This window comes from Oryx dammah, unplaced genomic scaffold (genome assembly GCF_014754425.2).
Source record: "Oryx dammah isolate SB20612 unplaced genomic scaffold, SCBI_Odam_1.1 HiC_scaffold_13, whole genome shotgun sequence".
NCBI lineage: Eukaryota > Metazoa > Chordata > Mammalia > Artiodactyla > Bovidae > Oryx > Oryx dammah.
Genome location: NW_024070197.1, coordinates 17,568,424 through 17,593,807, shown reverse-complemented (window position 1 = coordinate 17,593,807; position 25,384 = coordinate 17,568,424). Strand labels below are relative to the sequence as shown.

The following is a 25,384-nucleotide window of genomic DNA, read 5'->3' as shown; positions in this document are numbered from 1 at the left end:
AGTTCTTTTCAAGTGTAGCACACCTCCTCTCAGGTCACCCTTTGAACTTCACCTTTAGGAGTCTGCTGGGGCTTGAGTCTATTAGTGATGGGCCCAGAAATAAACTGTCCCTGGCAGGGACAGTTTCTGAAGAGTCATGTGGCCTCTGCCTCAGGGTTATTATGCTTTCCAGGCAATGCAGTGCCTATCCCATCAAATGGAGGTGGAAATGTTGCCTCTGGGTGGGGATGCCACTTCCACTGGTAAAGCAGACTCTAAACTTAGGAGTTCAATGTCCCCAGCATCATCAGTGTCTTCCCAATGTCTCCAAACCAACTTACAAGATGCTATTCTTTCCCAATCTATGCCCTCATTTTCACAGTATTTTAACACTATTGATTCAGCTGAGCATTTTCCAAATCTTTAGGTTCTGCTTCAGAAATTCCATCTTTTAAAGTCATTTCTCTTTTCTTGCACTTCATTATCATCAGCCGGAAGAAGCAAAGCCACATCTTCAATTTCATTGCTTAGAAGTTCTACTTTCCACAAAACATTAGAACACAAACATAATTTAGCCAAGTTCTTTGCCACTTTATAAAAAGAATGATCCTTCCTCCCATTTCCAATAATATGTTCTTCATTTCCACCTCAGAATGAACCAGAATGGTCTTTACTATTCATATTTCTACCAACACTTTGTTCATAATTTATTTTCCAAGAAGACAGGTTTTCATTTCAGCTCTCCTCTTTTCTGAGGTTTCACCAGAACTACCCTTATCATTCATTATTCTTTGCATACATATCAAAATGTATGCTTTTCAGCTCTTCAGCTTTTATCCACTCACTATTCAGTTCCAAAGCAGCTTCCATGTTTTTAGATATTTTTTAGATTAGCATCCATTTTGGGTACAAATTTGTCCTATTTAGCTTGGGCTCCTATAACACAGAATCACAGACTGGGTAGCTTATAAACATTTATTTCTCACAAGCGTGGAGGCCGAAGTCAGTGATTAGGGTGCTAGCATAGTTTTGGTGACTGTCTTCTCGTGACTTTGTTTTAATGAACATTTCCAGATTGAAAACTGTCATTTTCTTGTCCTGTCATCCTCACATGACAGGACAGGGTGAGAGAACTCACTGGAGCCCCTTTTTTAAGAGCACTAATCTCATTTAGGAGGGCTCTATACTCATGACCTAATTATCTTGAGAGGCCCCATCTCAATCCCATCACAGTGAGGCTTAGGATATCAACACATTTTGAGGAGACACATTCAGTCCATTGCAAGGCCCAAATGGTTTCACTGGTAAATTATACCATTCAAAGATTAATTAACACCAGTTTTACAGTATCTCTTCCAGAAATTAAAAGGAGGCAATACTTCCAAACTCCTTATGTGAGGCCACCATCAACCTGATACCAAACGAAACAAAAAATAGAACAAAATTATAGACCAGTATCTTTCATGTAGACACAAAAATTCTCAAGAAAATATTAGTAAATCATAGCAATCATAGCAAATCCAGCTATATATGTGTGTGTGTGTGTATATATATATATTTAAAGTATACACTACAGACAAATGAAGTGATATAAGGTTTAATCAATATTTGAAAATCTATCATATTAACAGTAAAAAAAACCATATTATATTCATTATATCAATTGGTGCATATTTCAAGTAGAATTTCAAGGAAGTATAGAGGATTCATGACAGTGTTTACAGGTAGCAAAGGGTTCTCAAAATTACAATGGGCTTGAGAGGGGAGGAACAATCAAGTATGTGGTGCTGTCATAAAAATATGATTCCAGGGTAAAGATAAAGCCAACTTTCATCCTTTCTGTGAAAAAGCAGGGTTTCTAAGAATTTTAAAGTCATTTTCCCACAGAAGCCTCACAGGAAACCCAATACAGAGAAGAACCTGTTGATCTTTTGTCTAACTGAATGAACCCTAATAAAAATCACAGAAAATACAATCTTAAAGAGAATTGTACTCGATGCACTGCAAGCTTGAGCTTAATAGGAAACAGTATAAAATTTTTAAAAGGCCTTTGGATGCCAAAACATCTACAGGCCAAAAGCAGTCTGAGAAAATGACTCAGTAAACATAGGCTATATTTTATGAAGAGGAAAAAAAAAAAGTCCAGCATGACTCAAGGTAGAACCAAGAAGACCTCAGGGTACAAACATGCTACTTGACAGCAGAGACACACTTAAATTTGGGTTCTGTATTATGTAGTAATGCAATCCACTGAATTTCACAGCTTCCCAACTACAGCAGAGAAATGCTGTGAGGAATTAAGACATTAATTCTTTTTTTGAATGAAGTATTCAAAATCTCATGTGTATTTTACACTTAAGACCATTTTAATTTGTATTAACCAACATTCCAGTTCTCAGTAGCTCAGTTTTAAGTGCTCAACATGCTGCTAGCATCTACTTTATTAAATAATACAGTTCTATTCCACTGATTACACAAATAGCTGCAACTGCTCTTTTTACTTACTCCTGAAATATATGAAGTACTATGGGAACAGTTACTACAAGAGATGTAGCATTAGGTGAACTAGAGAAAATCTGGATCCTCAATCTTAATTTCCCAAATACCTTATAGCACATTTAATATCCCTATGTGTAGAACTTTAGCTACATCCATAAGTTCTGATAAGTAGCCATTTACAAATACTATTCACCTAAAGCTGGCTATAATTTCATAGATGTTTTATGATTTTAAAATTATGGAAATTTTCAAATACATGAAAATAGAGAAAATAGCAAAAACAAAATAAGCAAAAACCATGCACCTGGTTTACCTTACCATGACTTTAAACAAGTTATCTATCCTCACTTTTCTTTTGCATGAGCATTTTAACAGTAATTCTACACATACTGTTTTATGTGTATAAACTTGCTAATTTATCTCTAAGACACTTTTACATAAACACAATGCTATTAGCACATCTAACAAGAACATAATTTCTTAATATTATCTAATACTGTCAATAGTCCCATTTCCCCAACTGTCATAAAAATGTCTATTGTTCAACTTGTGATCTAAATGAAAAACACTCATTCATTGCATTTGATTGATACATCTCTTAAGACTTCATTAACATCTAAGAGTTCCACCTCCCTTTTTCCAAACCATTTCACTGGGTGAGAAGCTTGAGTCATTACTCTCATAGAATTACCCACATTTTATTGGTCTGCTTCCTGTCATATCATGTAATTTGTTCTTCTGTTCCCCGAATTTTCTTTAAACTGGGAGTTAGGTCTTGATGCTTAATTAGATTCACATTAATATTTTTGGCAATGGTATGTCTTATTGTATCATACAAGGAGGCATAAACTGTTTTGTCCTATTTTTGATGAGATAAAAGTTGATCAGTGGGTCAGATGTTGTCAACCTGATCTATTCACTGGGAAGTTCATATAGACCATTCACCTAAAGGTCTTAACACTACTACTGAGAACCATGCTTAGATCCATTATTTCATTATGTCCTGAAAATTCTCTAATAAAGAACTTTACCTCATCAACCTCTAGTTGCCTTGAGCTATAGTTTATACAGGAAATGCAGGCTAAATCACTCCTCCTTCCTTCTGTTTATCAACGTCCAGAATGAGTTGGTGCCCTGGCAACCTCCAAAGGTTGGTATGTACAGATGAAAGAACAGAGGTGGTAATAAGTAACATCAAAAGCTTTTTCACATTCACTCCTTTAAGAGAGTTTCTTTCTATGAATTTCTATCAATTTCCTACAGTTTAACATGGTTTGAGTGGTGATAAAACACTGCTGTGTATTCATTAATTTAACCTACTCTTTTAAAACCTCTTGTTTTAACTTTGAGCATGAAGCAAAAGGGATTCCTACATTCAAACACTTCTCTTCCAGAATTTATTTTCTAATGCTCCTTAACACAAAATTCACAATGGGTGGCTTTCTTATAACTATTTAGTGACATTATGAACTCGCTGATGGTAAGTAAGATGTGAATGCTGCCTAAATGCCTTCTTACATTCCTTACATTTGTATGGTTTCTCACCAGAATGAATTCTCTGATGTTGGATAAGAGATGAATGAAGTCTAAAGGCCTTTCCACATTCCTTACAGTCATAGGGTTTCTCACCAGTATGAATACTCTGATGTTGAGTAAGTTGAGAGAGCAATCTAAAATTCTTCTCACATTCCTTACACTTATAAGGTTTCTCACCAAAATGAATACTCTGATGTTGAGTAAGTTGTGAGAACAGTCTGAAGGCCTTCCCACATTCCTTACAATCATAAGGTTTCTCTCCAATATGAATACCCTGATGTGAAATAAGTTCTGAGTAACGACGAAAGAACTTCTGACATTCCTTACATTCGTAAGGTTTCTCACCAGTATGAATTCTCTGATGGAGAGTTAGATGATAGGCACGACTAAAGGTCTTCCCACATTCCTTACAATCATAGGGTTTCTCACCAGTATGAATTCTCTGATGAAGAGTAAGTTGCTGCCGCACTCTAAAGGCCTTCCCACATTCCTTACAGTCATAGGGTTTCTCACCAGTATGGAGTTTGTGATGTACCCGAAGGCCTGTACTACACAGAAAAGCTTGCCCACATTCCTTGCATTCATAGCATTTCTCAGCAATATTAAGTCTTTGATGTCGAGTAAGGTGTGCATATTGTCTAAAGGTCTTCCCACACTCCTTACATTCATAGGGTTTCTCACCAGTATGAATCCTTTGGTGGAGATTAAGTTGTCCTCGCACCCTAAAGGCCTTCCCACATTCCTTACAGTCATAGGGCTTCTCACCAACATGAATTCTCTGATGTACACGAAGATCTGCACCACATGTAAAGATCTTTCCACATCTTTTACATTCAAGGAGTTTGTCAGAAGCATGAATTCTCTGATGTCGACTAAGGTGGGCACACTGTCTAAAAGCTTTTCCACATTCTTTACATTCATAGGGTTTCTCGCCCGTATGAATTCTCTGATGGAAAGTAAGTTGCTGGCGTACTCTAAAAGCCTTCCCGCAGTCCCCACATTCATAGGGCTTCTCTCTACTGTGAATTCTTGGATACAGTGTAAGAGATGTGCGTTTTCTGTTCTTGGGCATTTTTTCAGAGGTGGTTTTTTTCACTTGCCTGAAATATGCCTCATGAGGACCCTGTTGTCCCTCAAACTTTTTATATTCACAGTCTTTCCTGAAAAAAGAGTCTTCAAGGCCACAACTTCTAATTCTTTCCATTATCTTCCACTGGGAGAAACTCATTTCACAAATATCCTTTACTTGAAATAACTTTTTAGTATCATATCTGGATTCCAAATCTGAAAGAAAAGATAAAACACATGCTATTTTCTTCTAGAAAAAGTAAACAAAGAAGCAAATAAAAACTTTATAATAGGAAAAAAGAAAATAAAGTCCAGTTGAAATAAATGTGCTTAAAAGTACTTTAAAAAATAACATAACTTGAGAAAAGTTAAGACAAACAAAGAAAATGATGAGTTAAGACCAGATAATTCCGAAGTAAATAAAAGTCTGAGATCTCCACCTAAACTTGTTAATGATTTCTTTTTTAGTAAGAATAAAGTACAAACACTTTATTATGAATAACACAGCATTTGTTTACCAAAAGATGTCATTTCAAGCTGTAGACCCCTTTACTCCCTATGTCTGTCACACTTGCCTCCTTTCAGATACTAAAATATGTCACAATCTTTCCATTTTTTAGAGCTTTTTACTGGCTATTAAATCGCCTAAGAATGCTGATGGGTTCTCCACATGGTTGGGTTCTTTTCATCCTTTAGATATCATGATAAAAATCAGAAAAGCTATCTGTGCTGACTTCATCTAATTTATATCCTTCATTTTCTATCCCAATAATTTGCTCCCTGCTTCTTAGCACTTTTTTCAATTCTGTTGTGATATATTCATTAATTTTCCAAGTTTTTATCCTGTGTTCTCAACAATTTCCCAAGAGAAGAAAAAATCTTTCACTTATCACTGAATAACAAATCCATAGCACAGAAAAACTATTTATTATTAAGTCTTCATAATTAGTTAATAGTAAAAAGCAATGGCACCCCACTCCAGTACTCTTGCCTGGAAAATCCCATGGACGGAGGAGCCTGGTAGGCTGCAGTCCATGGGGTCACTAAGAGTTGGGCACGACTGAGTGACTTCACTTTCACTTTTCACTGTCATGCATTGGAGAAGAAAATGGCAACCCACTCCAGCGTTCTTGCCTGGAGAATCCCAGAGACGGGGGAGCCTGGTGGGCTGCTGTCTACAGGGTCGCACAGAGTCAGACACGACTAAAGTGACTTAGCAGCAGAAAAATATATATGTTGCCTTGCCTCCAATCTTACACCTTTTTTTAGCACTTTCTATAGAGATGGGAGACAAAAGCACACCAATGCTATCTCAATCAAATACATAAATGGAAAAATTTCTTTACATCTGCTCATCCCTCCAGTGGCCTCTTTACTTTCACGTGCAGATATCTCCACTTCAGCTCACTGTCTACATAGCTGTAAGTGAACCTCACTTTTGCAACCAAGGTAATGAAAGATTCTACTTATTTATCTTCAAGTTTATTAACTATACACATGTATATTACAAATATGCAGCCCATTTTGTTTCTTCATACCCTTTCCTGTATTCTTCCTAAAGGCATCATAGCCAGTGCCTTTTAGTTACTGTCTAGAAAGTATTTTAGTGATTTTTCAGTCATAGCAACAGGTTTATAAAATAGTAACATGCCAGTAAAATTCTGAGCAAAAAATATATTTTTAAAAAAAAACCTACAACATTATTTTTCATATGCATGAACTAGAAAGAATCCAAGTATTCATTAACAGAAGAATGACTGAGAAAAGTTATATAGATATGGATACAATACAATAAGAACAAACTGTGTAACAGCAATAAGAATGAATAATCTACAAGTACACACAACAATACGGATCATTCTCATTAACATAAGGGTGACCAAACAAAGCCAGGCATAAAATAATATATACTATACAATTCCATTTTTATAAAGCTCATAAACACTAAAACTAATCTATGGGCTTACTAAAAGTCAGGCTAGTAGTTAACTTTGATAGGGAGGAATGACTGGGGAAAACTAGAGAGGAGCTTCTGCTGCTGCTGCCGCTGCTGCTATCGCTTCAGTCGTGTCCGACTCTGTGCGACCCCATAGACGGCAGCCCACCAGGCTCCCCCATCCCTGGCATTCTCCAGGCAAGAACACTGGAGTGGGTTGCCATCTCCTTCTCCAATGCATGAAAGTGAAGAGTGAAAGTGAAGTCACTCAGTCGTGTCCGACGCTTCGCAACTCCATGGAGTGCAGCCTACCAGGCTCCTCCGTCCATGGGATTTTCCAGGCAAGATACTGGAGTGGGTTGCCATTGCCTTCTCCGAGAGAGGAACTTTTGATATCCTACTAAAACTATTTCTGAACCAGTATACTGATAAACTGGGTATAATTACTTTGTGAAAATTCAATGAGCAGCATATTATGATTTCTGTTTTTTGGATCTATTTCAAAAAGTTTACTTTAAAAGGATATAATAAAAAGATGTTAAAAGGCAACAATGATTTAAATACTGTAGATAATTTGTGAGCAGAGACAAATAAGCGAATGTCACAGAAGATACTCTGATGAAATCTGAGTATCTTTCTGCCTCTTTCAGTCTCCCATCCCTCTGTCCCTTCCTCCTTCCCTTCCTCTTTCTCTTTCCTTTCTCTCTCTCTCCCCCGCATCTTCCCTTCCTTCCCTTACTCCTTCCTTTTCTTTCTCTCTCTCCCTCCCTGTCTATCTTCCCTATTCAAGAAAGCAATGTGAAACTAATGTAATTTTGTAAAAATTACTGGGAAAAAAATTTAACACCTCATTAAGGTAAATAAGTTATAAATGATATATAAAATGAACAGTAATTAGCTAGTCATAACAGTAGTAAATAACTAGGTAACTACAAAGGCATGACAGCTGTTATTAAGATGGTGATTTCAAACAATTTACTTGCAAATTAAAAATCAATGATTTAAAGGAAAATAATAGTCAAAATAAACACTGAAGGCCCAAACATTGATAAGAAAAATGAGAAAGTGTATACAGCACAAAAGCCCACACAAACTGGTATAAGAAACACTAAACAATGGGAAAAGTAAGAGAATAAAGGAAGTGAGCAGACAATGCACAAAATAAAAATACAAACACACTGAGGGCAAAATGTCCATATCCACTCATTTAAAAGAAAAAAAAGTAGAAGTTACAATACTTACCCTATAGAATTAGAAAGTTTTAAAGAACAAACAAAATTTCCCAGTGTGGATATAGTGAACCTGAGACTTTTTTTTAAATTAATTAATTTTTAAATTGAAGGATAATTGCTTTACAGAATTTTCTTGTTTTCTACCAAACATCAACATGAATCAGCCATAGGTGTACATACGTCCTCTCCCTCTTGAACTACCCTCCCACCTCCCTCCGTATCCCACCCCTCTAGGTTGATACAGAGCCGCTGTCTGAGTTCCGAGACACACAGCAAATTCCCATTGGCTATCTATTTTACATATGGTAATGTAAATTTCCATGTTACTCTCTCCATACATCTCACCCTCTCCTCCCCTCTCCCCATGTCCATAAGTCTGTTCTCTATGTCTGTTTCTCTGTTGCTGTCTTGCAAATAAATTCATCAGTACCATCTTTCTAGATTCTATATATATGTTAGTATACGATATTTATTTTTCTCTTTCTGACTTACCTCACCCTGTATAACAGGCTCTAGGTTCAGCCACCTCATTAGAACTGACTCAAATGTGTTCCTTTTTATAGCTAGGTGTAATATTCCATTGATATACACAACTTCTTTATCCAATCATCTGTCAGTGGACATCTAGGTTGCTTCCATGTTCTAGTTATTGTAAACAGTGCTGCAGTGAACATTGGGGTGCATGTGTCTTTTTCAGTTTGGGTTTCCTCAGGGTATATGCCTAGGAGTGGGATTGCTGGGTTATAACTGAGACTTCTATATGGCTTCCCTGCCTGACATGACACATTAAGACTCTGGCATGCTGAATATTCACATCTAGGAGACTATACTACAGTTGACCCTTGAACTGGAGTAACAGGGGCCAATACCACCCCTCCACTGAAAATCTGTGTATAACGTTACAGTTGGCCCTCCATACCTGCAGTTCCACATCCACAGATTCAACCAACCTCAGATCATATAGTACTGTGCATGTGTGCTAAGCTACTTCAGTCGTGTCCAACTCTTTGTGTCCCTATGGACTGTAGCCTGCCAGGCTTTTCTGTCTATTGGATTCTCCAGGCAAGAATACTAGAGTAGTTTGCCATGCCCTCCTCCAGGGGATCTTTCTGACCCAGGGATCGAACCCACATCTCTTACACCTACACTGGCAGGTGGGTTCTTTACCATTAGCACCACCTGGGAAGCCCCCAGTACTGTAGTACACATTTATTTACTTTTTTTAACCCATGTATAAATGGACCCATGCAGTTTAAACTCATGTTGTTCAAGGGTCAACTGTATAAACAACTGAACTGTAATCTTACAATTTCTGTAAAAAGTCAGCCATGATTTTTCCCAAATCCGTTTATGCCTGTTCTTTCTCCTTCAAGAAGCTAAAAGACAGCCATTTCAGTCAATCAAAACTAGGCTCAGTGCTTTGCTAGTTCTGACTGCTGATGCACACTGCATTGTTTCAGAGTAGGCAGTGAGAAAATAGTAAAGATTGATGGGAAACATAAAAATTCATGGAGGACTCTGCACACAGATTGCTTTACAAGTATCTTTAGATTCTTGTTCTACTCTAAATAAATTGAAACTGGAAATTATAGCCTATGGTGGAGCTTGAGGTGTACATACACAGTTACATTTCATGGAGTTGCATCCAGCCAAGTGTCCATGTTCTTCTTGTGAAGAGGCAGAGAAAATCACCTCTCCCAAGAATTTCCACCTTCTGACCAAGGCAAATGTGTCCTGAAGAGCTGTACACAGATGGGAGGCAACTTGTTTGCTTGTTCTGCTGCTAGAGCATTGATTTAATTAGAAGACAGGCTGTGGGTGGCCAAGTGCAGACAAAGAAGCACCAGACACAGCCCAGTTAGCCTGGGACAGTAAAAGTAAGTTACACTCTTTCTAAAACACTTTTTTTGAGTGTTGATGCTGATTCTTGCCTTTAGTAATAAGGGGCAACTTGTAACTTACTGTTTGTGTTTACACATTAGGTGCATCTGTTCTTTTTCTAAGACCCTAGACACTAAATATGCTCTTTACCACAAAGTATCTGCTTAATTAAGGAAAAGCAGTGATTTTTTTTCTTCTTTTAATTTTTTCAGAATAAAAAGAAAACTGAATCAATGATTACATTCCAGGTTAATTTTTATACAGCATCAAAACTGTGTATTAGTTTTGGACTGAGTCAAAACTTTTTAAGTACAGTGCTTGTTGTGTTACAGAGCTTTTTACTGATGGGAACATGAAAACAGTTTCACCTTTTTCTAGCCATTTCTTGATGAGCTGTGTGCACCTTATCACATGAATTCATCTTGGCTGAGTGTGGTAGAAAATACGGTCCAAGACCAGACTTAGCAGTGTCTAAGGAGCTTGTGGACTTCCCTGGTGGCTCAGAGGTTAAAGCGTCTGTCTACAATGCAGGAGACCCGGGTTTGAGCCCTGGGTTGGGAAGATCCCCTGGAGAAGGAAATGGCAACCCACTCCAGTACTATTGCCTGGAAAATCCCATGGACAGAGGAGCCTGGTAGGCTACAGTGTATAGGGTCGCAAAGAGTCGGACATGACTGAGCGACTTCACTGTCTATGCACTATACATGTGATTTAATCAAGAAAAAATTGGCTGGCCCAACACTGAAACAAAGGACAAACCAAACATCAAAAGACATACACAAAATATTTAACTACTCAAAATAAACCAAATACTAGTTTGTAGTCTACTGAATCAAAGGGCTTTATTCTAGTAAATGATACTAATGCAAAAGCAAAATATTAGCCCATCTTAGAGCAATATAAAAGGAGAAATGTTATTTCCATTGGCAAAATACCAACTTTAATTAAAAAGAAAATAAGGCGCTAATTACCTGGTCATAAAGTTAATTTGTTTCCTGAGATGATGTCTTCAATAACTTTGCTGATACAAGACGATATGAATGTAGAATATTTATGACAGAAGCAGTTTTAGTCACATTAACACCAGGGTTAATGTATCCAGAGATCTGTAAATGTTAAAACCTTATAACCAAAGAACTGTACTTCTGAAAGTCAAAACTGATTAAATACTAAATAATCCATACTGAATTCCAAATAATTTTCACATTCTGCTAATTTTATTGCTAATTTCATCAAAGAATAAGAAGCAATGGAAAGAAAAATGATATTCTCCCCTTTACCATGTTATCCAACCACTTAAGTTCATATTCTTATCATATGCATTGGTTTTCCTTCATAAATTGGCTCCTACTTCTACTCATTTACTGAAAGTCACTGCTTACAGAAATCACCCTCTCTCTTGATGCCATCAGTTTTCCTCTTTGAAATCATTCTCTTCAGCCTATACACGGTCCTAATACCTCACATCTTAAGATACCTTCCTTGTACCCCATGTGTCTGCTTTTATGGCAAAATTTCTCTTAAGTGTTACATACATTTATTTTCCCCACTGTCTCACTTTCTTTTCCTTTTATCTCCCACTAACTTTATGTGTTTTTTTTTTTTAATTTTTATTTTTACTTTATTTTACAATACTGTATTGGTTTTGCCATACATTGACATGAATCCACCACGGGTGTACATGCGTTCCCAAACATGAACCCCCCTCCCACCTCCCTCCCCATAACATCTCTTGGAGCTCAAGAAAATAAAAGTCTGTCACTGTTTCCATTGTTTCCCCATCTATTTGCCATGACGTGATGGGACTGGGTCTTAGTTTTCTTGAATGTTGAGTTTTAAGCCAGTTTTTTCACTCTCCTCTTTTACCTTCATCAAGAGGTTCTTCAGTTCCTCCTCACTTTGACCATATAGCATTTCTCATATTCTGACTGTATTCCCAAGATGTAGTAGAACATGTTCCTCTATCTTCCTCCAATAAATTAGTGGTTGGCTAATTCAGAAGCTCCATCAGACTTAGGCCCACTTCATAGGTGATACCGCATTATTTCATTTGAAGAAATACAATCTGACTGTCTCTGTTTCTGTGATGTTATCAGCATTGATGTTCAGTGTCTAGATCCAATAGTTTACTAGAGGTTCCAAACTGGTAATATTCTAAGTCTACAATCCTTCATTTATTCACTGAATACTTTAAGAAAAACATGGGCTTCCCCAGTGGCTCAGCTGGGTAAAGAATCTGCCTGCCAATGCAGGAGACATGAGTTTGATCCCTGGTTTCAAAAGATCCCACACACCACAGAGCAACTAAGCCTGTGCACCAAAATCACTGAGCCTTTGCTCTAGAGCCCATAAGCCACAACTACTAAGCCCACATGCCACAGCTAAAGCCTGCTTGCTTAGAGTCCATGCTCTGCAACAAGAGAAGCCAGGTCAATGAGAAGCTCATGCACTGCAATGAATAATTCCCACTCATTGCAACTAAAGAAAACCTGCAGCAGCAATGAAGACCCAGCACAGCCAATAAATAAATCAATCAATCTTGGGGGAAAAAGAATTTACAGAATTAAGTATATTTTATGTGGTTGTAATACATTTCAGTTATGTATATAGATGCTTAAATGATTCCATCTTTTACAGGTTGAAGAGCCTCTGCCAACTGGTTCCTCTTCCTTGACTACCCTATCTAAATTACTCAATTAACCCATCGTAATTCCCCATATTCTTACTTCCTCACCCTTCTTAACAATATTTAATCACCTCATGATACTAATCCATTTGTTTACTATATGATTTCCCTACTACAATGTAAACACCATGAAAAGAAGGCAATGAAGAAATATATACCTAAGAGGCAAAATACAAAAGATGATCTAAGTAGAAATTAGATGCAAAATACAAGTAAAATGATGGTCACTGGGGAAGAAAGCTTTCCCCCATTGAAATGAGAAGGAAACAGGACAGGAAGAAAGAAGAGATAAGTGGAAGTAGAGATGAAATTTCTTTGGTTGTCCATGCTGAGATCTAAGTTTTCTTCTCAGGTGTCAGGTCTCTCCTTCATAATCAACAACTAAGGAGTGTGCTTCTTCCCAACCTGCAGGGATATGCTGTGCCACAGCAGCTTACCCTCCCCTGATAAGCACTTACTCACCTAGTCTCCATCTTCTTTTCTCATCCCCCACAACCATCCAGGGTTCTTTCCCTTGCTCTAACAGAGTAATTACATCTGGCTTAGAAATGGAACATCCTCCTTGAAAAAAAAAAAACAATAGAACATAATAAAGAAAGTATAAAATTGCCCAAGGCTTCAGAACAAAGAAGAGTAACTAGACTGAAAAACATTCATATTAGAGTTACTCGAGGATCACAAGAAGAGAGAGGTAGCAATATTGTCTTATTATAATTGCCAATTGATACAGGCTTTGTCTCTAGAAGTAATCATTGAAAGCACTGGCTTCAAATCCTCCCTCTGTCACCTGAGTCACTTATAGACTCAGTTTTTTCAGTTGGAAAAATAATAATATATACTCATAAGTAAATAATAATATATTAAATAACATATTAAAATATATAAAATAATAATATATACCCTGGAGAAGGAAATCGCAACCCACTCCAGTATTGCCTAGAGAATCCTGTGGACAGAGGAGCCTGGTGGGCTGCTGTCCACAGGGTTGCACAGAGTCGGACACGACTGAAGCAGCTTAGCATGCATGCATGCATTGGAGAAGGAAATGGCAACCCACTCCAGTACTCCTGCCTGGAGAATCCCAGGAACAGAGGAGCCTGGTGGGCTGTTGCCTATGGGGTCACACAGGGTCAGACACAACTGAAGTGACTTAGCAGCGGCAGCAATGTATACCCATAAGATTTTTGTGAGGTGTCACTTAACTGCCTGGATGAGTGCCTAGTACATACTAAGCACTATACATTTTCCTTAGGTACTATTTTTGCTTTTATTTAAATAGTTTGCTTCTCGCCAATATATTCATCCAATGTCAAATGCAAAGTTCATATATTTTAAACTCTTAATCATAAAATTAATGTTTAAATCAATTAAAAAGATAATATGTTTGTTGTAGTAAACTGAATGTGTCCACTTGAATTTCAACAAACTATTGATTTAACCCAGTATCATATACACTGTATCAACTTTTTCAATAGGTATGTACAGCCAGACACCTCTGTCTTCCTACTCACACTGCAGGTAAGTTGACAGATAATAGACCATCTACAACAATATGAAAACAGACTTCTTTGAAAATGGTTTTGCTCTGAGTGTCTAAGAATGTATATCCAACTGCCATTAAAGAGAAGCAATTATATAATAGAAAAGGCAAAGGAAAATGTAAAGGCCAATGATTTATGGGGGAAACTAACGGTGCTATTTAATAGTTTAACAGCTGAAGACACCTATTCTCAAACTACAAAGCAGATAGTCGACTAGTTTTTAGACAGCCAGCCCTGAAATTCAGTCATGTGAATTTCTACATTATTTGACACAGATGGCTGGATGGCATCACCGACTCGATGGACGTGCGTTTGCCTGAACTCTGGAAGTTGGTGATGGACAGGGAGGCCTGGCGTGCTGCGATTCATGGGGTCGCAAAGAGTCAGACAGAACTGAGCGACTGAACTGAACTGAAACTTACCCAGTGACACCAAGTTGCTATAATTCTCTAATATCACATCTCTGTATAAATTCCTCTGATTTGAGTTCAGGCATTCCCACTCTTCCTGAGAAAAGTCCACAGTCACATCTCTGAACATCACCAAATCCTGAAATGACAAACCCATGCTTTATTTGTAAAATTACTTATTTCTGTATAAGGCCATATGCCACATATTGTCTCTATTTGAGTATCCTTCCCTTTCCCTTCTTTTTTAAAGTAATTCTTTCAGAAAGTAATAACTCACAGCTTGTACAAAAACAGGACATGGGTTGACTTTGGCTCACAAGCTGTACTTTGCCTACTACTGCTATAGACAAAGCTTCCTATATACTGTGGTATACCTAGTTTTACTTCCAGATATGCACAGGTAGTTAATCAGAGTTTCACTAAATCGTAGCAATATTTTCTTAGATCAGTCTCCCACAGCAAAAGAAATAAAAGCAAAAACAAACAAATGGGACCTAATCAAACTTGAAAGCTTTTGCACAGTAAAGGAAACCATCAATCTTCTATTGATGGGCACAAAAGAAAACAAAATGAAAAGACAGCCTACTGAATGGGAGAAAATATTTGCAAATGATGTGACCAACAAGGGGTCAATATGCTAAAAATACCAAGAACTCATACAACTCAATACCAAAAAAAAAAAAAAAAAAATCAAAAAAATGGGCAGAAGACCTAAAAAGACATTTTTCCAAAGAAGACAGTCACATGGCCAGGAGACACATGAAAAGATGCTCAACATCACTGATTATCAGAGAAATGCAAATCAAAATCACAAGGTATTGCTTCACACCAGTGACAATGGTTATCACCCAAAGTCTACAAGTAATAAATGTGGAGAGGGTGTGGAGAAAAGGGAATCTTCCTACACTGTTGGTGGAAATGTAAACTGGTGCAGCCACTATGGAGAACAGTATAGAAGTTCCTTAAAAAACTAAAAATAGAGCTACCATATGATCCAGTAATCCTACTTCCGGGTATATAATGAGAAAATAAAATTGGGTCTGGAAAAAATTCTTTTTAATTTTATTTAATTTTATGCAAACTCTACTTTTTAAAACAGAGATCCAATTTCATCACTATATGTATCATTAGCATTTTCCCTTATTATAACAAACCCTTTATTGAATATTTTAAACTTATTACAAAATAGTCCATTTTATAGATATGTTGGCCTTAATGATTACATTTAGATATTTCTGTACTTTTAAATATGCTAAGTTATATTTACAATTTAAGTTATACAAAATTTCTAAAGCTGCAATGTCTAACATGCTATCTTAGACAAATGTGGTTACTGAGCATTTGAACTGTAGCTAGTACAAATTTAGATGTGCTATAAAATACACACCAGATAGTGACGACTTTACAAAAAAAAAAAAGACTGCAATATATCTCAATAGTTCTTATTTTGGTTACACTTTGAAGTGATAATATTTTGCTATATTGGGTTAAATAAAACACAAAAATTACTTGTGCATTTCATTTTTACTTTTCAAAATGTGACACTAAAATGTTTAAGATTATGTGCCTTGCATACTATTCTACACTTTTTATGAGACTGACATGAGACCTACTGTGCTAAGAAGGCACTAATTTTATATTTTTAATATTGGACACTGCAGCTCTAAGGTGTTCTCCAGTCCTGAGTTTCTCATATCAGTTGTCTCCCTCAAGGGACTACACTTCTGCTTTATCGCTGCTCTAGACAAAGACTGAACACACAGGAGACTGAATAATTTGGTCAACTCACACATGGACATGGATGGACAAGAGAGGCGCACACAGGAAGGGCCAGGCTGTCTGGCTCCATCCTTCACTAGAATGGGAACATCTAGGAAGAAGCTGTTGGATGAGGATCTGTTTGGAAGTTTCAGGACAACTAATGAGAATATTCACATAACCTGAAAAAAATTACAGCATTCCAAATAGAGAAAAATACCAACTTACATGAGCCATTATTTCAGAGTTGCAAGAAAATGATTCGTTTTTCTCAAGGGTCATTTACTGAAGAAGCAGAGTCCACAGACAGAAGCCAAAAACTGGAAGAAAAGTATGAAGCCATAAGAACAAAATCCCAGAGCCCCCGAATTTAAAAAACTCACATGACTTCTCCATTCCTACATGCAACATCCCTCCATCACCCCTCCCAACACACAGACAAGTTATGAAAGGATAAGAGCTAATTTAGACAAATTCATGCCCTCCCCAAAACAACAGGAAAATCACTGCACAAGGATAGACATGGAGAAGACTCTCCAGAAGAGAAGAACATTTCCAGCTGTTTTGGCAGGAGAGATTCCGGGCAGTCCCCCACCTCAGTGAGGCTGATCTGGACTCAAGGATAGGCTACCCAGACCTGTCCTGAGCAGAGATCCATCTCCCCTCATTTCCAGTTTTCCCAGCTAAGAAGTGGCTACACCATCTAAACCAGAATATCCTTCTCAGACTCAGGAATCTGGCTTGACTACCCAACCCTGGAGACAGAAAATATTGTAGAGAATTTTCCAAACTATGCCACACATTGGAATCACCAGCAAAAAAAATTTTTTAAGAGAACTTAGTGTATTTTTTTTTTTTAACATTTTATTTATTTGACTGCACCAGGTCTTAGCTGTAGCATCTGGGATCTTTGATCTTCATTGCAAGCAGGCAGGATTCTTTAGTTACAGCATGCAAACTCTTAGTTGCGGCATGTGGGATCTTCTATTATAGTTCCCTGATGAGGGATTGAAACCGGGGCCCCTACATTGGGGCCACAGTCTTAGCCACTGGACCACCATGGAAGTCCATTAGCAGACCTTTAAAATATACTGATGCCTGACTCCCATGCCCCAAACATTCTGATTCAATTAGCAGAGAGAGTTGTGACTTGGGAATCAAAATTTTTAAACTTTCCCCAGGTGATCATAATGGGCAGGTTTAGTAATCAAACTTTGTATGCATCAGAATCATCTGAAAGGCTTATTAAAATACAGTTTGCAGGGCCCCGTTCCTCAAGTTTGGCATTTACTGGAGCTAAGGCTGGGCTTGAGAAATTGCATTTTGAAAACATTTCCATTGATACTGATGCTGCTGGTCCAAATGCCACAATTTGAGAACCACTTGCACAGACCATGCCTAGCAGACTTTATAACGGCAAAACTGTACTTGCATACTGGGATCTCTTCCTCAAGGCTGAACTATCTTTCTCAGAATCCTCAGAGCTCACTGTTCACCATCTTCCTATTAGGAATCGTCAATACTGTCTACATGATCTCATTTACCGATCCTATTCTCTTGGTACCCAGGCTGGGGAAAAGTGAATTTGTAAAACCTGAGTATGGATAATGAAATAACCCACTAGTTAAAACTCAATAGTAACTAAGGAGTTGCATTTAAAGGAACTGGATTAGCAGATTTTAAAAACTGATTATATTTATCACTAAGACTGGAGAAATGGACACTTGTGGTATGGTGTAAAAAGAATGAAATGATACATGGAAAATGATTACAATGAGACCAAAAAAGTCAAATGGACTTGGAATAAGATTTTATTGTGTTACCTCTGCTGGATGGTATCCCACGTGATCTTTATTTTGTTCTTCCCAGGAGTCAATTTTTTTAATTAAGAAATTTTTAATCTGTAAAAAAAAAGAAAACTTTAATTTGTGTCACTTGTACCTGGACATAATTTAAAACAGCTCTACAAGGGATATCACAAAAAGCCCCAACAATTCCATCCCTGCTACCCTTTCCCCTATCTTCCAAATCTAGAGGCAACAATTTTCACCTCTTTTAGCTATTTCTTTTGTTATATAAATACCATATATTCAAATCACATGCTAATATTACTACTTCAGCTATCTTTTATCTACCCATCTCCCACTTCATGTGTGCATAATTGCATCTCCCTATCCTTCCAATATGTTTTTTTTCCCCAGTGTGGTTTTGTTCTATTAAAGGGTACACAGATATTCAGTTTATATGACTATGACCATTTAAACACCATTACCAACTGAACTATATAGTATAATCAGATTATTTTGACTTTCTTCTCTGAGTTTAAAATGATTTTGTTTTTTGTAAGATTCATTTTCTAGGTAATTATCATTAATGTATTTCTCAAACTCTCACTTGAAGGATCAGGAGGATGAAGCTTCTGGCATAAAATAACAGAACTGTCCACTTCATACTCTAACAATCCTTCAGAAATAAAGCCAAATACTTCAGAGTTATCACTTGTATCCCTAGTTGGCAGAAGTCAGTGCTATATTCCTCAATGTTCCTACCTCTGAAATCCCACATGATCTTGAAGTGAAAAGTTGGTTAAGTAATAGGACCTAGAAAGCCTGCTGAAGGAATTGTTCAGGCAGTTTTGAACATCACTCCCTAATAACTTATTTCTTAAGTACTTGATAAAACATCCACAAACAGAATAATAAAGTAATCATTAAATGCTGAGTTTTAGAAAACTTAAGAAATGGAAAATATCCAAGAAACATTGAAAGAAAAAAAATCAGTTTAAAAAACATATAAAATCCATAAAAATGTTACAAAATCCATGAGAATACTGAATTCCTCTTTTTTATTAATTTTTTTCCTCATTAAAAAAAATAATGAGTTTCTTTTTTTCTAAGTTTATTTATTTATTTTTGGCTGTGCTGGGTCATCATTGCTATGAGCAGAGGCTACTCTCTTGTTGCAGAGCACAGGCTCTAGCACACACGGGCTTCAGTAGTTGTGGCATGTGGGCGCAGTAGTTGTGGCTCCCCGGCTCTAGAGCACAGGCTTAACAGTTGTACATGGGCTCCCTGGCTCTAGAGCACAGGCTTAAGAGTTGTATATGGGGTAAGTTGCTCCACAGCATGTGAGATCTTCCTGGATCCGGGATCAAACCAGTCTCCTACACTGGCAGGCAGACTCCTTACCACTGAGCCCCCAGGGAAGACCCCTATTAGAGGTCTTGCTTTCCTTTAAATTTTCAATTAATGTTATCCTATTCAGAAATAAAACTGAATAAGCATATACAAATATGTATACAAATATACAAAACCACAAATGCTTGTAAAAGTATTTTGGGGAACATATGCTCTAAATATGAATAGTGATTATTTCTGGATGTTGGGAATATGTGTGTGTATGCTTAGTCAAGTCCAATTCTTTGTGACCCTATTGACTATAGTGTACCAGGCTCCTCTGTCCATGGGATTTTTCCAGGCAAAAATACAGGAGTGGGTTGCCATTTTCTCTTCCAGGGGATCTTCCCAACCCAGGGATGGAACCTGTGTCTCCTGCAAGTCTCCTAAATTGCAGGTGGATTCTTTACCACTGGGAAGCCCTGCTGAGGACTGTAATTTTTATTTTCTTCTTTAAGGTTCCTTAGTTACTAAATATTTCACAAACTTGCATTAAGTACATTATCTGAAATTTTTAAAAAGCTACTCCCATTAAAAATAATTTTTTTAATGATTTGGGTAGACAGGTATAGTCATTAAGAAAACTGTGATTACATAGGCCTGCATAAGTGGTAACAACAGGGAAATCAATGTCACTGAAAAAATAATTCTTACCAGTTCTTGAATACTGTATTTCATTAACACCCAGAAACCCTTCTGTGAAGGATCACATGCTTATTCACGACATTTCCAAAAATCAAGAGATAATATGCACAGCAGACAGAAAAAAATGCTTATTTCATAGCAAATGCTCAATCATTTGAGTTGACTCCTCCTGAATAACCAATTACTAAATCCTTGCAAAAGATCTTACTATTCCTTACCTTAGTGTTCAAGATACATAGGTAACAACAATTTCTTAAAAATTTTTATTCAGAACAATAAATACTTCCCAATATTATATTATATGGTTTTTTCTTATGACTTTATAATCTTTATTATCCCATAACACTCCATCATATGGATGAAGTGTGAATTACTTAACATTTCCATATTATTAGACACTAGTTTTTTAAGATTATCCTCAAAATTATTCCTATTTATTCCAGACTTTGATTCTAGACCAGTGAAAATCAATCTTGTTGGGTCTTATACAACTCTGATATCATAAAATTATAATTAAGTAGATTCCCCTCCCAAATTAACCACTGAAAAATATTTACAATATTTCTATATATATATTTGATTTTTTTTCCCTTGTACTGAAAACCCATAAACAGAAACCAAAGACTTTATGTTAAGAATCCCTATACTGGTCCATTTGCTGTTGAACTCTCTGCTTGCATTCATCATAAGTAACTTCACATTTTCATTATTCTTGGGAATAAAGAAAGTTGATACGGAATGATTAAGAATCATCACTAACAGTAACCGCTAATAAAATTAAGCAGTATTCTACTATGCTAGGTAATGTTTTAAGAGCTTCAACAGATATTAATTCAAACAAAATAACCTTCAAAACAACTCTGCGAAGCATATACTATTATAATTCTGATTTTACATATGAATAAACTGCAACACAGTTTTCTTTCGACTGCCCAAACTCACTTAGATTTAAGTGATGGTCAGGATTAAAATCCTCTTAATCTAGGTTCAAAATTCTTAACCACTGCATACATCTTTCCTTCTCTATCCCAAAAAAGTGAAAGTGTTAGTCGCTCGGTCCTGTCTGATTTTTTTCCACCCACGGACTGTATTCTGCCAGGTTCCTCTGTCCATGGAATTCTCCAGGCAAGAATACTGGAGTGGGTAGCCATTCCTTTCCCCAGGGGATCTCCCCAAGACATTCCTAAAACAAACTCATGCTACAGACTTTCAGTTATAAGATAATAAGCTCTGAAGACCTAATGTACAACATGGTTACTATAGCTAATAATAGTGTATTACATACTGGAAGTTTGCCAAGAGTATATCTTAAGTACTCTTGTCACATACACAAAATAGTTAACCTTGAGAGGTAATGGTTAATTAGTCGGTGTGGTATTCTGTTCCATAATGTTTACATATATCAAAACATTATGCTGTACACCTTAAACAATTTTTCATTTGTCCAAAATAAATAAAACTCATGCTAACAAACTCTAACCACATCAGGCTGGTACCAAAAAGTTCCACTCATGGATTCCCTTTGGGAAAAAAAATCCCCACTCCTACTGTGGAATAATTAGAGCTGTCTAAACCCAACACAATCCAATAGCCATGAAATTAAAAGACACTCCTTGGAAGAGGAGTTATGACCAACCTAGACAGCATATTAAAAAGCAGAGACATTACTTTGCCAACAAAGGTCTGTCTAGTCAAGGCTATGGTTTTTCCAGTGATAATGTATGGATGTGAGAGTTGGACTATAAAGAAAGCTGAGTGCCAAAGAATTGATGCTTTTACACTGTGGTGTTGGAGAAGACTCTTGAGAATCCCTTGGACTGCAAAGAGATCCAACCAGTCCATCCTAAAGGAGATCAGTCCTGAATATTCATTGGAAGGACTGATGTTGAAGCTGAAACTCCAATACTCTGGCCACCTGATATGAAGAGCTGACTCATTTGAAAAGACCCTGATGCTGGGAAAGATTGAGGGCAAGAGGAGAAGGGGATGACAGAGGATGAGATGGTTGGATGGCATCACCGATTGGATGGACATGGATTTGGGTGAACTCTGGGAGTTGGTGATGGACAGGGAGGCCTGGCAGTGCTGTGGTTCATGGGGTCGCAAAGAGTCAGACACAACTGAGAGACTGAACTGAACTGATGCGAAGAGCTGACTCATTTGAAAAGACCCTGATGCTGGGAAAGACTGAAGGCAGGAGGAGAAGAGGATGACAGAGGCTGAGATGGCTGGATGGCATCACTGATTCAATGGACATGAGTTTGAGTAAACTCCGGGAGTTGGTGATGGACAGGGAGGCCTGGCATGCTACAGTCCATGGGGTCGCAGAGTCGGACAGGACTGAACGACTGAACTGAACTGAAACCCAACACTACTTAACAAATCACAGTTGAAAAGTAAACATAAACAGTAACTTCCAAAGGGCTACTTCCATCATAGAAACTGCTCACAGAGCAACTGGATTTATAGCACATGGTTAACTAAGGTGGCTCAGTGGTAAATAATCTGCCTGCTAAGGAAGAGGCACGAGTTCGATCCCTGGGTCGGGAAGATCCCCTGGCGTAGGAAATGGCAACCCATTCCACTATTCTTGCCTGGAAAATTCCAAGGACAGAGGAGCTTGGCAGGCTGCAGTCCATGAGGTCCTGAAGAGTCTGAGTATAACTAACTGAAGAATTGCATTAAGCGGGCAACAGAAAGGGGAATGTATAACTGGGTTCCCTGCCAGGACGTAGGTAAATCCTAATGTCCAAATCAGTAAGCAGACTATTCTTACGCAGGACATTTCAAGAGAAGGAAATTTTAACAATCTCGTGTCACAAAAATCAAGTGCATTTCACGCAAACAAAGAAGCAGCAGAAACTCACAAAGAACGTGGTTTTGAGAGACGCAGCAGCGATTCGCTTCACTTCATAGGCCTCTAGAGACTGACAGGGCTCCGGAAGCAAACCCGGTTGATTACATCGCAGGCGTTTCTGGACGCGGTCAACACCCACCGTCCACGCCCCCTTGACCGTCGCTACCCACCACCTGCAAACACAATGGAAAGATAAAGACGGGAGAAGGTCCGCGGCTCTGGGTCGGCTGTAATTCAGACACCACAGCCACCCACGCTCGGGCGGCCACCGCGCCTTGCAGGGGACTTTCATTCAAAGGTTCCACTTCCCGTTTCCCTCTCAGGCCTTTCCTCTACGGCCAGGCCCGGGTGGTCGAGGGGAGGAAGGCAACGGGCAGCACCGCCGGGAACAGGCCGGGGCGGCGCCCAATTACCGCCGCACGAGCTTAACCCCGCGCCGCCCAGGCTCAGACTGCAAAGCCCTCACTCCGGCCTGAGGCCCCCAAATCCAACCTCGATCTGGTCCGCAGAACCTGGCCCGTCTCGCGCTTGTTTCCTTCAGAAGAGCAGCGGCTACCACCGAGCCTGCCTTACCGCCCTAGGGCTGCGCCAGACTCGGGGGACCGCCCAGCGCTCAAGACCGCGGCGCCGGAATTCCGGAGAGTGCCTTCTCGGTCCCGAGTGCGCAGGCGCGAAGGGGGTTGGGTGGGTGTTGGGGACGCGTCCCCCAGCTCCTCGTGAAGCGCTCGGAAAGACAGCTGGGGCACGATGCCCGTGGGGTTTGGAAGAAGAGCGGGCTTCCCTCGTAGGCCGACTCCTCACCTGTAAAGGTGACCTTGTGAGTGACTCGTGCTCTCGAGCAGAATCCACCCCTGCTCCCCTGTTGGAATTGTAGTCCAAATCTGGGAAACTGTATATTCCAGCTTTTCTTACTCGGTTCTCGGCTCCGCAAAGGGCTCAGACCCGGAGCTCCGCCCCTGGCGCGAGAGCCCAGCGCCCAAGCTCCTGGAAGGTTCTGTCTCTGTCCCTCGTGGAGGTGGAGGTGTTCCAACCGGGAATTCTTAATGCAGCTGAGGAGGCTCTTAGGGCCACGCACGTTGAGGGCTGGGGGTGGAGGGGTACGAAGAGATTGGAGCCAGGATTCGCAGTTGGTCCAGGGTGTCCAGATCTTGAGATTTTTAAGGGTGACCCTGATTGCTATATCCAGTGCCCCAAGCGTGGTCTCTGTGACATTTGCCAAAGGACTGACAGTGGTGTGGTGCCCTCTGTGCCTGCCTTGTGATCGTGGATGGAGTTGTGTTTTCATGCATCACGTTTCATGGGATGTGTGCCACTCTCTGGATGCTGGAGTGAAATGGACTCAGGGAGAAAGGAAACTAGGCGGGACCCCCTGCGGCCCTCCTTGATACAAAAGCTGTTTGGTTTTCGCCTCCTGCATCTTCTCAGAGTTCCAAAGGGCAGGTTCAAACAGTTGCTAATCAAAGAAGTGGGGAAATGTAGAAACAGAAGAGAAGGGACCAAGCAACAGTGATCAGTACAAACAGTGCAGCAGTGAAAGTTCTAGTTTTTCTTCGAGGAATATACATAGCAATATATCTGAGTTCTGCTGGAACTAAGGCCCACACCCCGGTGGAGGATGGCAACTTGAGGCTGAGCACAAAAGTCCGATAGCCCTACGCTGTAATCTCACCACTAACCAATCAGAAGAAGGTCACACAGTCCACAGCCTTCACCCCAAATTTTGCCTTTAAAAACTTCTCCCCGGAACTTCCCTGGTGGTATGGTGGATAAGAATCTGCCTGTCAATGCAGGGGACACAGATTTGATCCCTGGTCTGGGAAGATTCCACATGCCTCGGAGCAACGAGGCCCAACCACTGAAGCCCATGCACCTACAGCCTGTGCTCCACGATGAGGGGAGCCGCCTCGATGAGAAGACTGCGCATTGCAATGAAGACCCAGCACAACCACAAGTAAAATAAATAAATTTTTTTAAAATAAATAAATAAAAATAAAAACTTCTCCTGGAAAACCATTAGTGAGTTTGGGGCTTTGGAGGACGAGCCACTTGTTCTATTTGCTTGAAAAGCGAAAGTCACTCAGTCATGTCCAACTCTGCAACCCCATGGAGACTATACAGTCCATGGAATTTTCTAGGCCAGAATACTGGAATGGGTAGTCTTTCCCTTCTCCAGGGGATCT

The 25,384-nt window shown here is 38.9% G+C and overlaps 1 protein-coding gene across 1 annotated transcript; it reads right to left on the bottom strand.

Annotated features, from left to right (window-relative positions):
* Positions 1-549: 549 nt before the first annotated feature.
* On the bottom strand, positions 550-23,818 carry ZFP30 (ZFP30 zinc finger protein). The gene is made up of 7 exons (XM_040252964.1): positions 23,697-23,818; positions 23,215-23,377; positions 18,350-18,427; positions 16,755-16,846; positions 14,781-14,907; positions 13,280-13,378; positions 550-5,298 (listed from the first exon to the last, which is right to left on the bottom strand). The coding sequence occupies exons 4-7, from the start codon at positions 16,806-16,808 to the stop codon at positions 3,929-3,931; spliced, it is 1,650 nt and encodes a 549-aa protein (XP_040108898.1). The 5' UTR covers positions 16,809-16,846; positions 18,350-18,427; positions 23,215-23,377; positions 23,697-23,818; the 3' UTR covers positions 550-3,928.
* Positions 23,819-25,384: the final 1,566 nt, after the last annotated feature.

Coding starts and splice junctions, on each gene's coding strand:
- ZFP30 (XM_040252964.1), bottom strand. CDS start 16,808: ATGACCCTTGAGAAAAACGAATCATTTTCTTGCAACTCTGAAATAATG. Junction 14,908..16,754: donor ACTCTGAAATAATGGCTCAT/GTAAGTTGGTAT, acceptor TTGTCATTTCAG/GATTTGGTGATGTTCAGAGA. Junction 5,299..13,279: donor GAAAAGAAGATGGAGACTAG/GTGAGTAAGTGC, acceptor CTTTTCTTTCAG/ATTTGGAATCCAGATATGAT.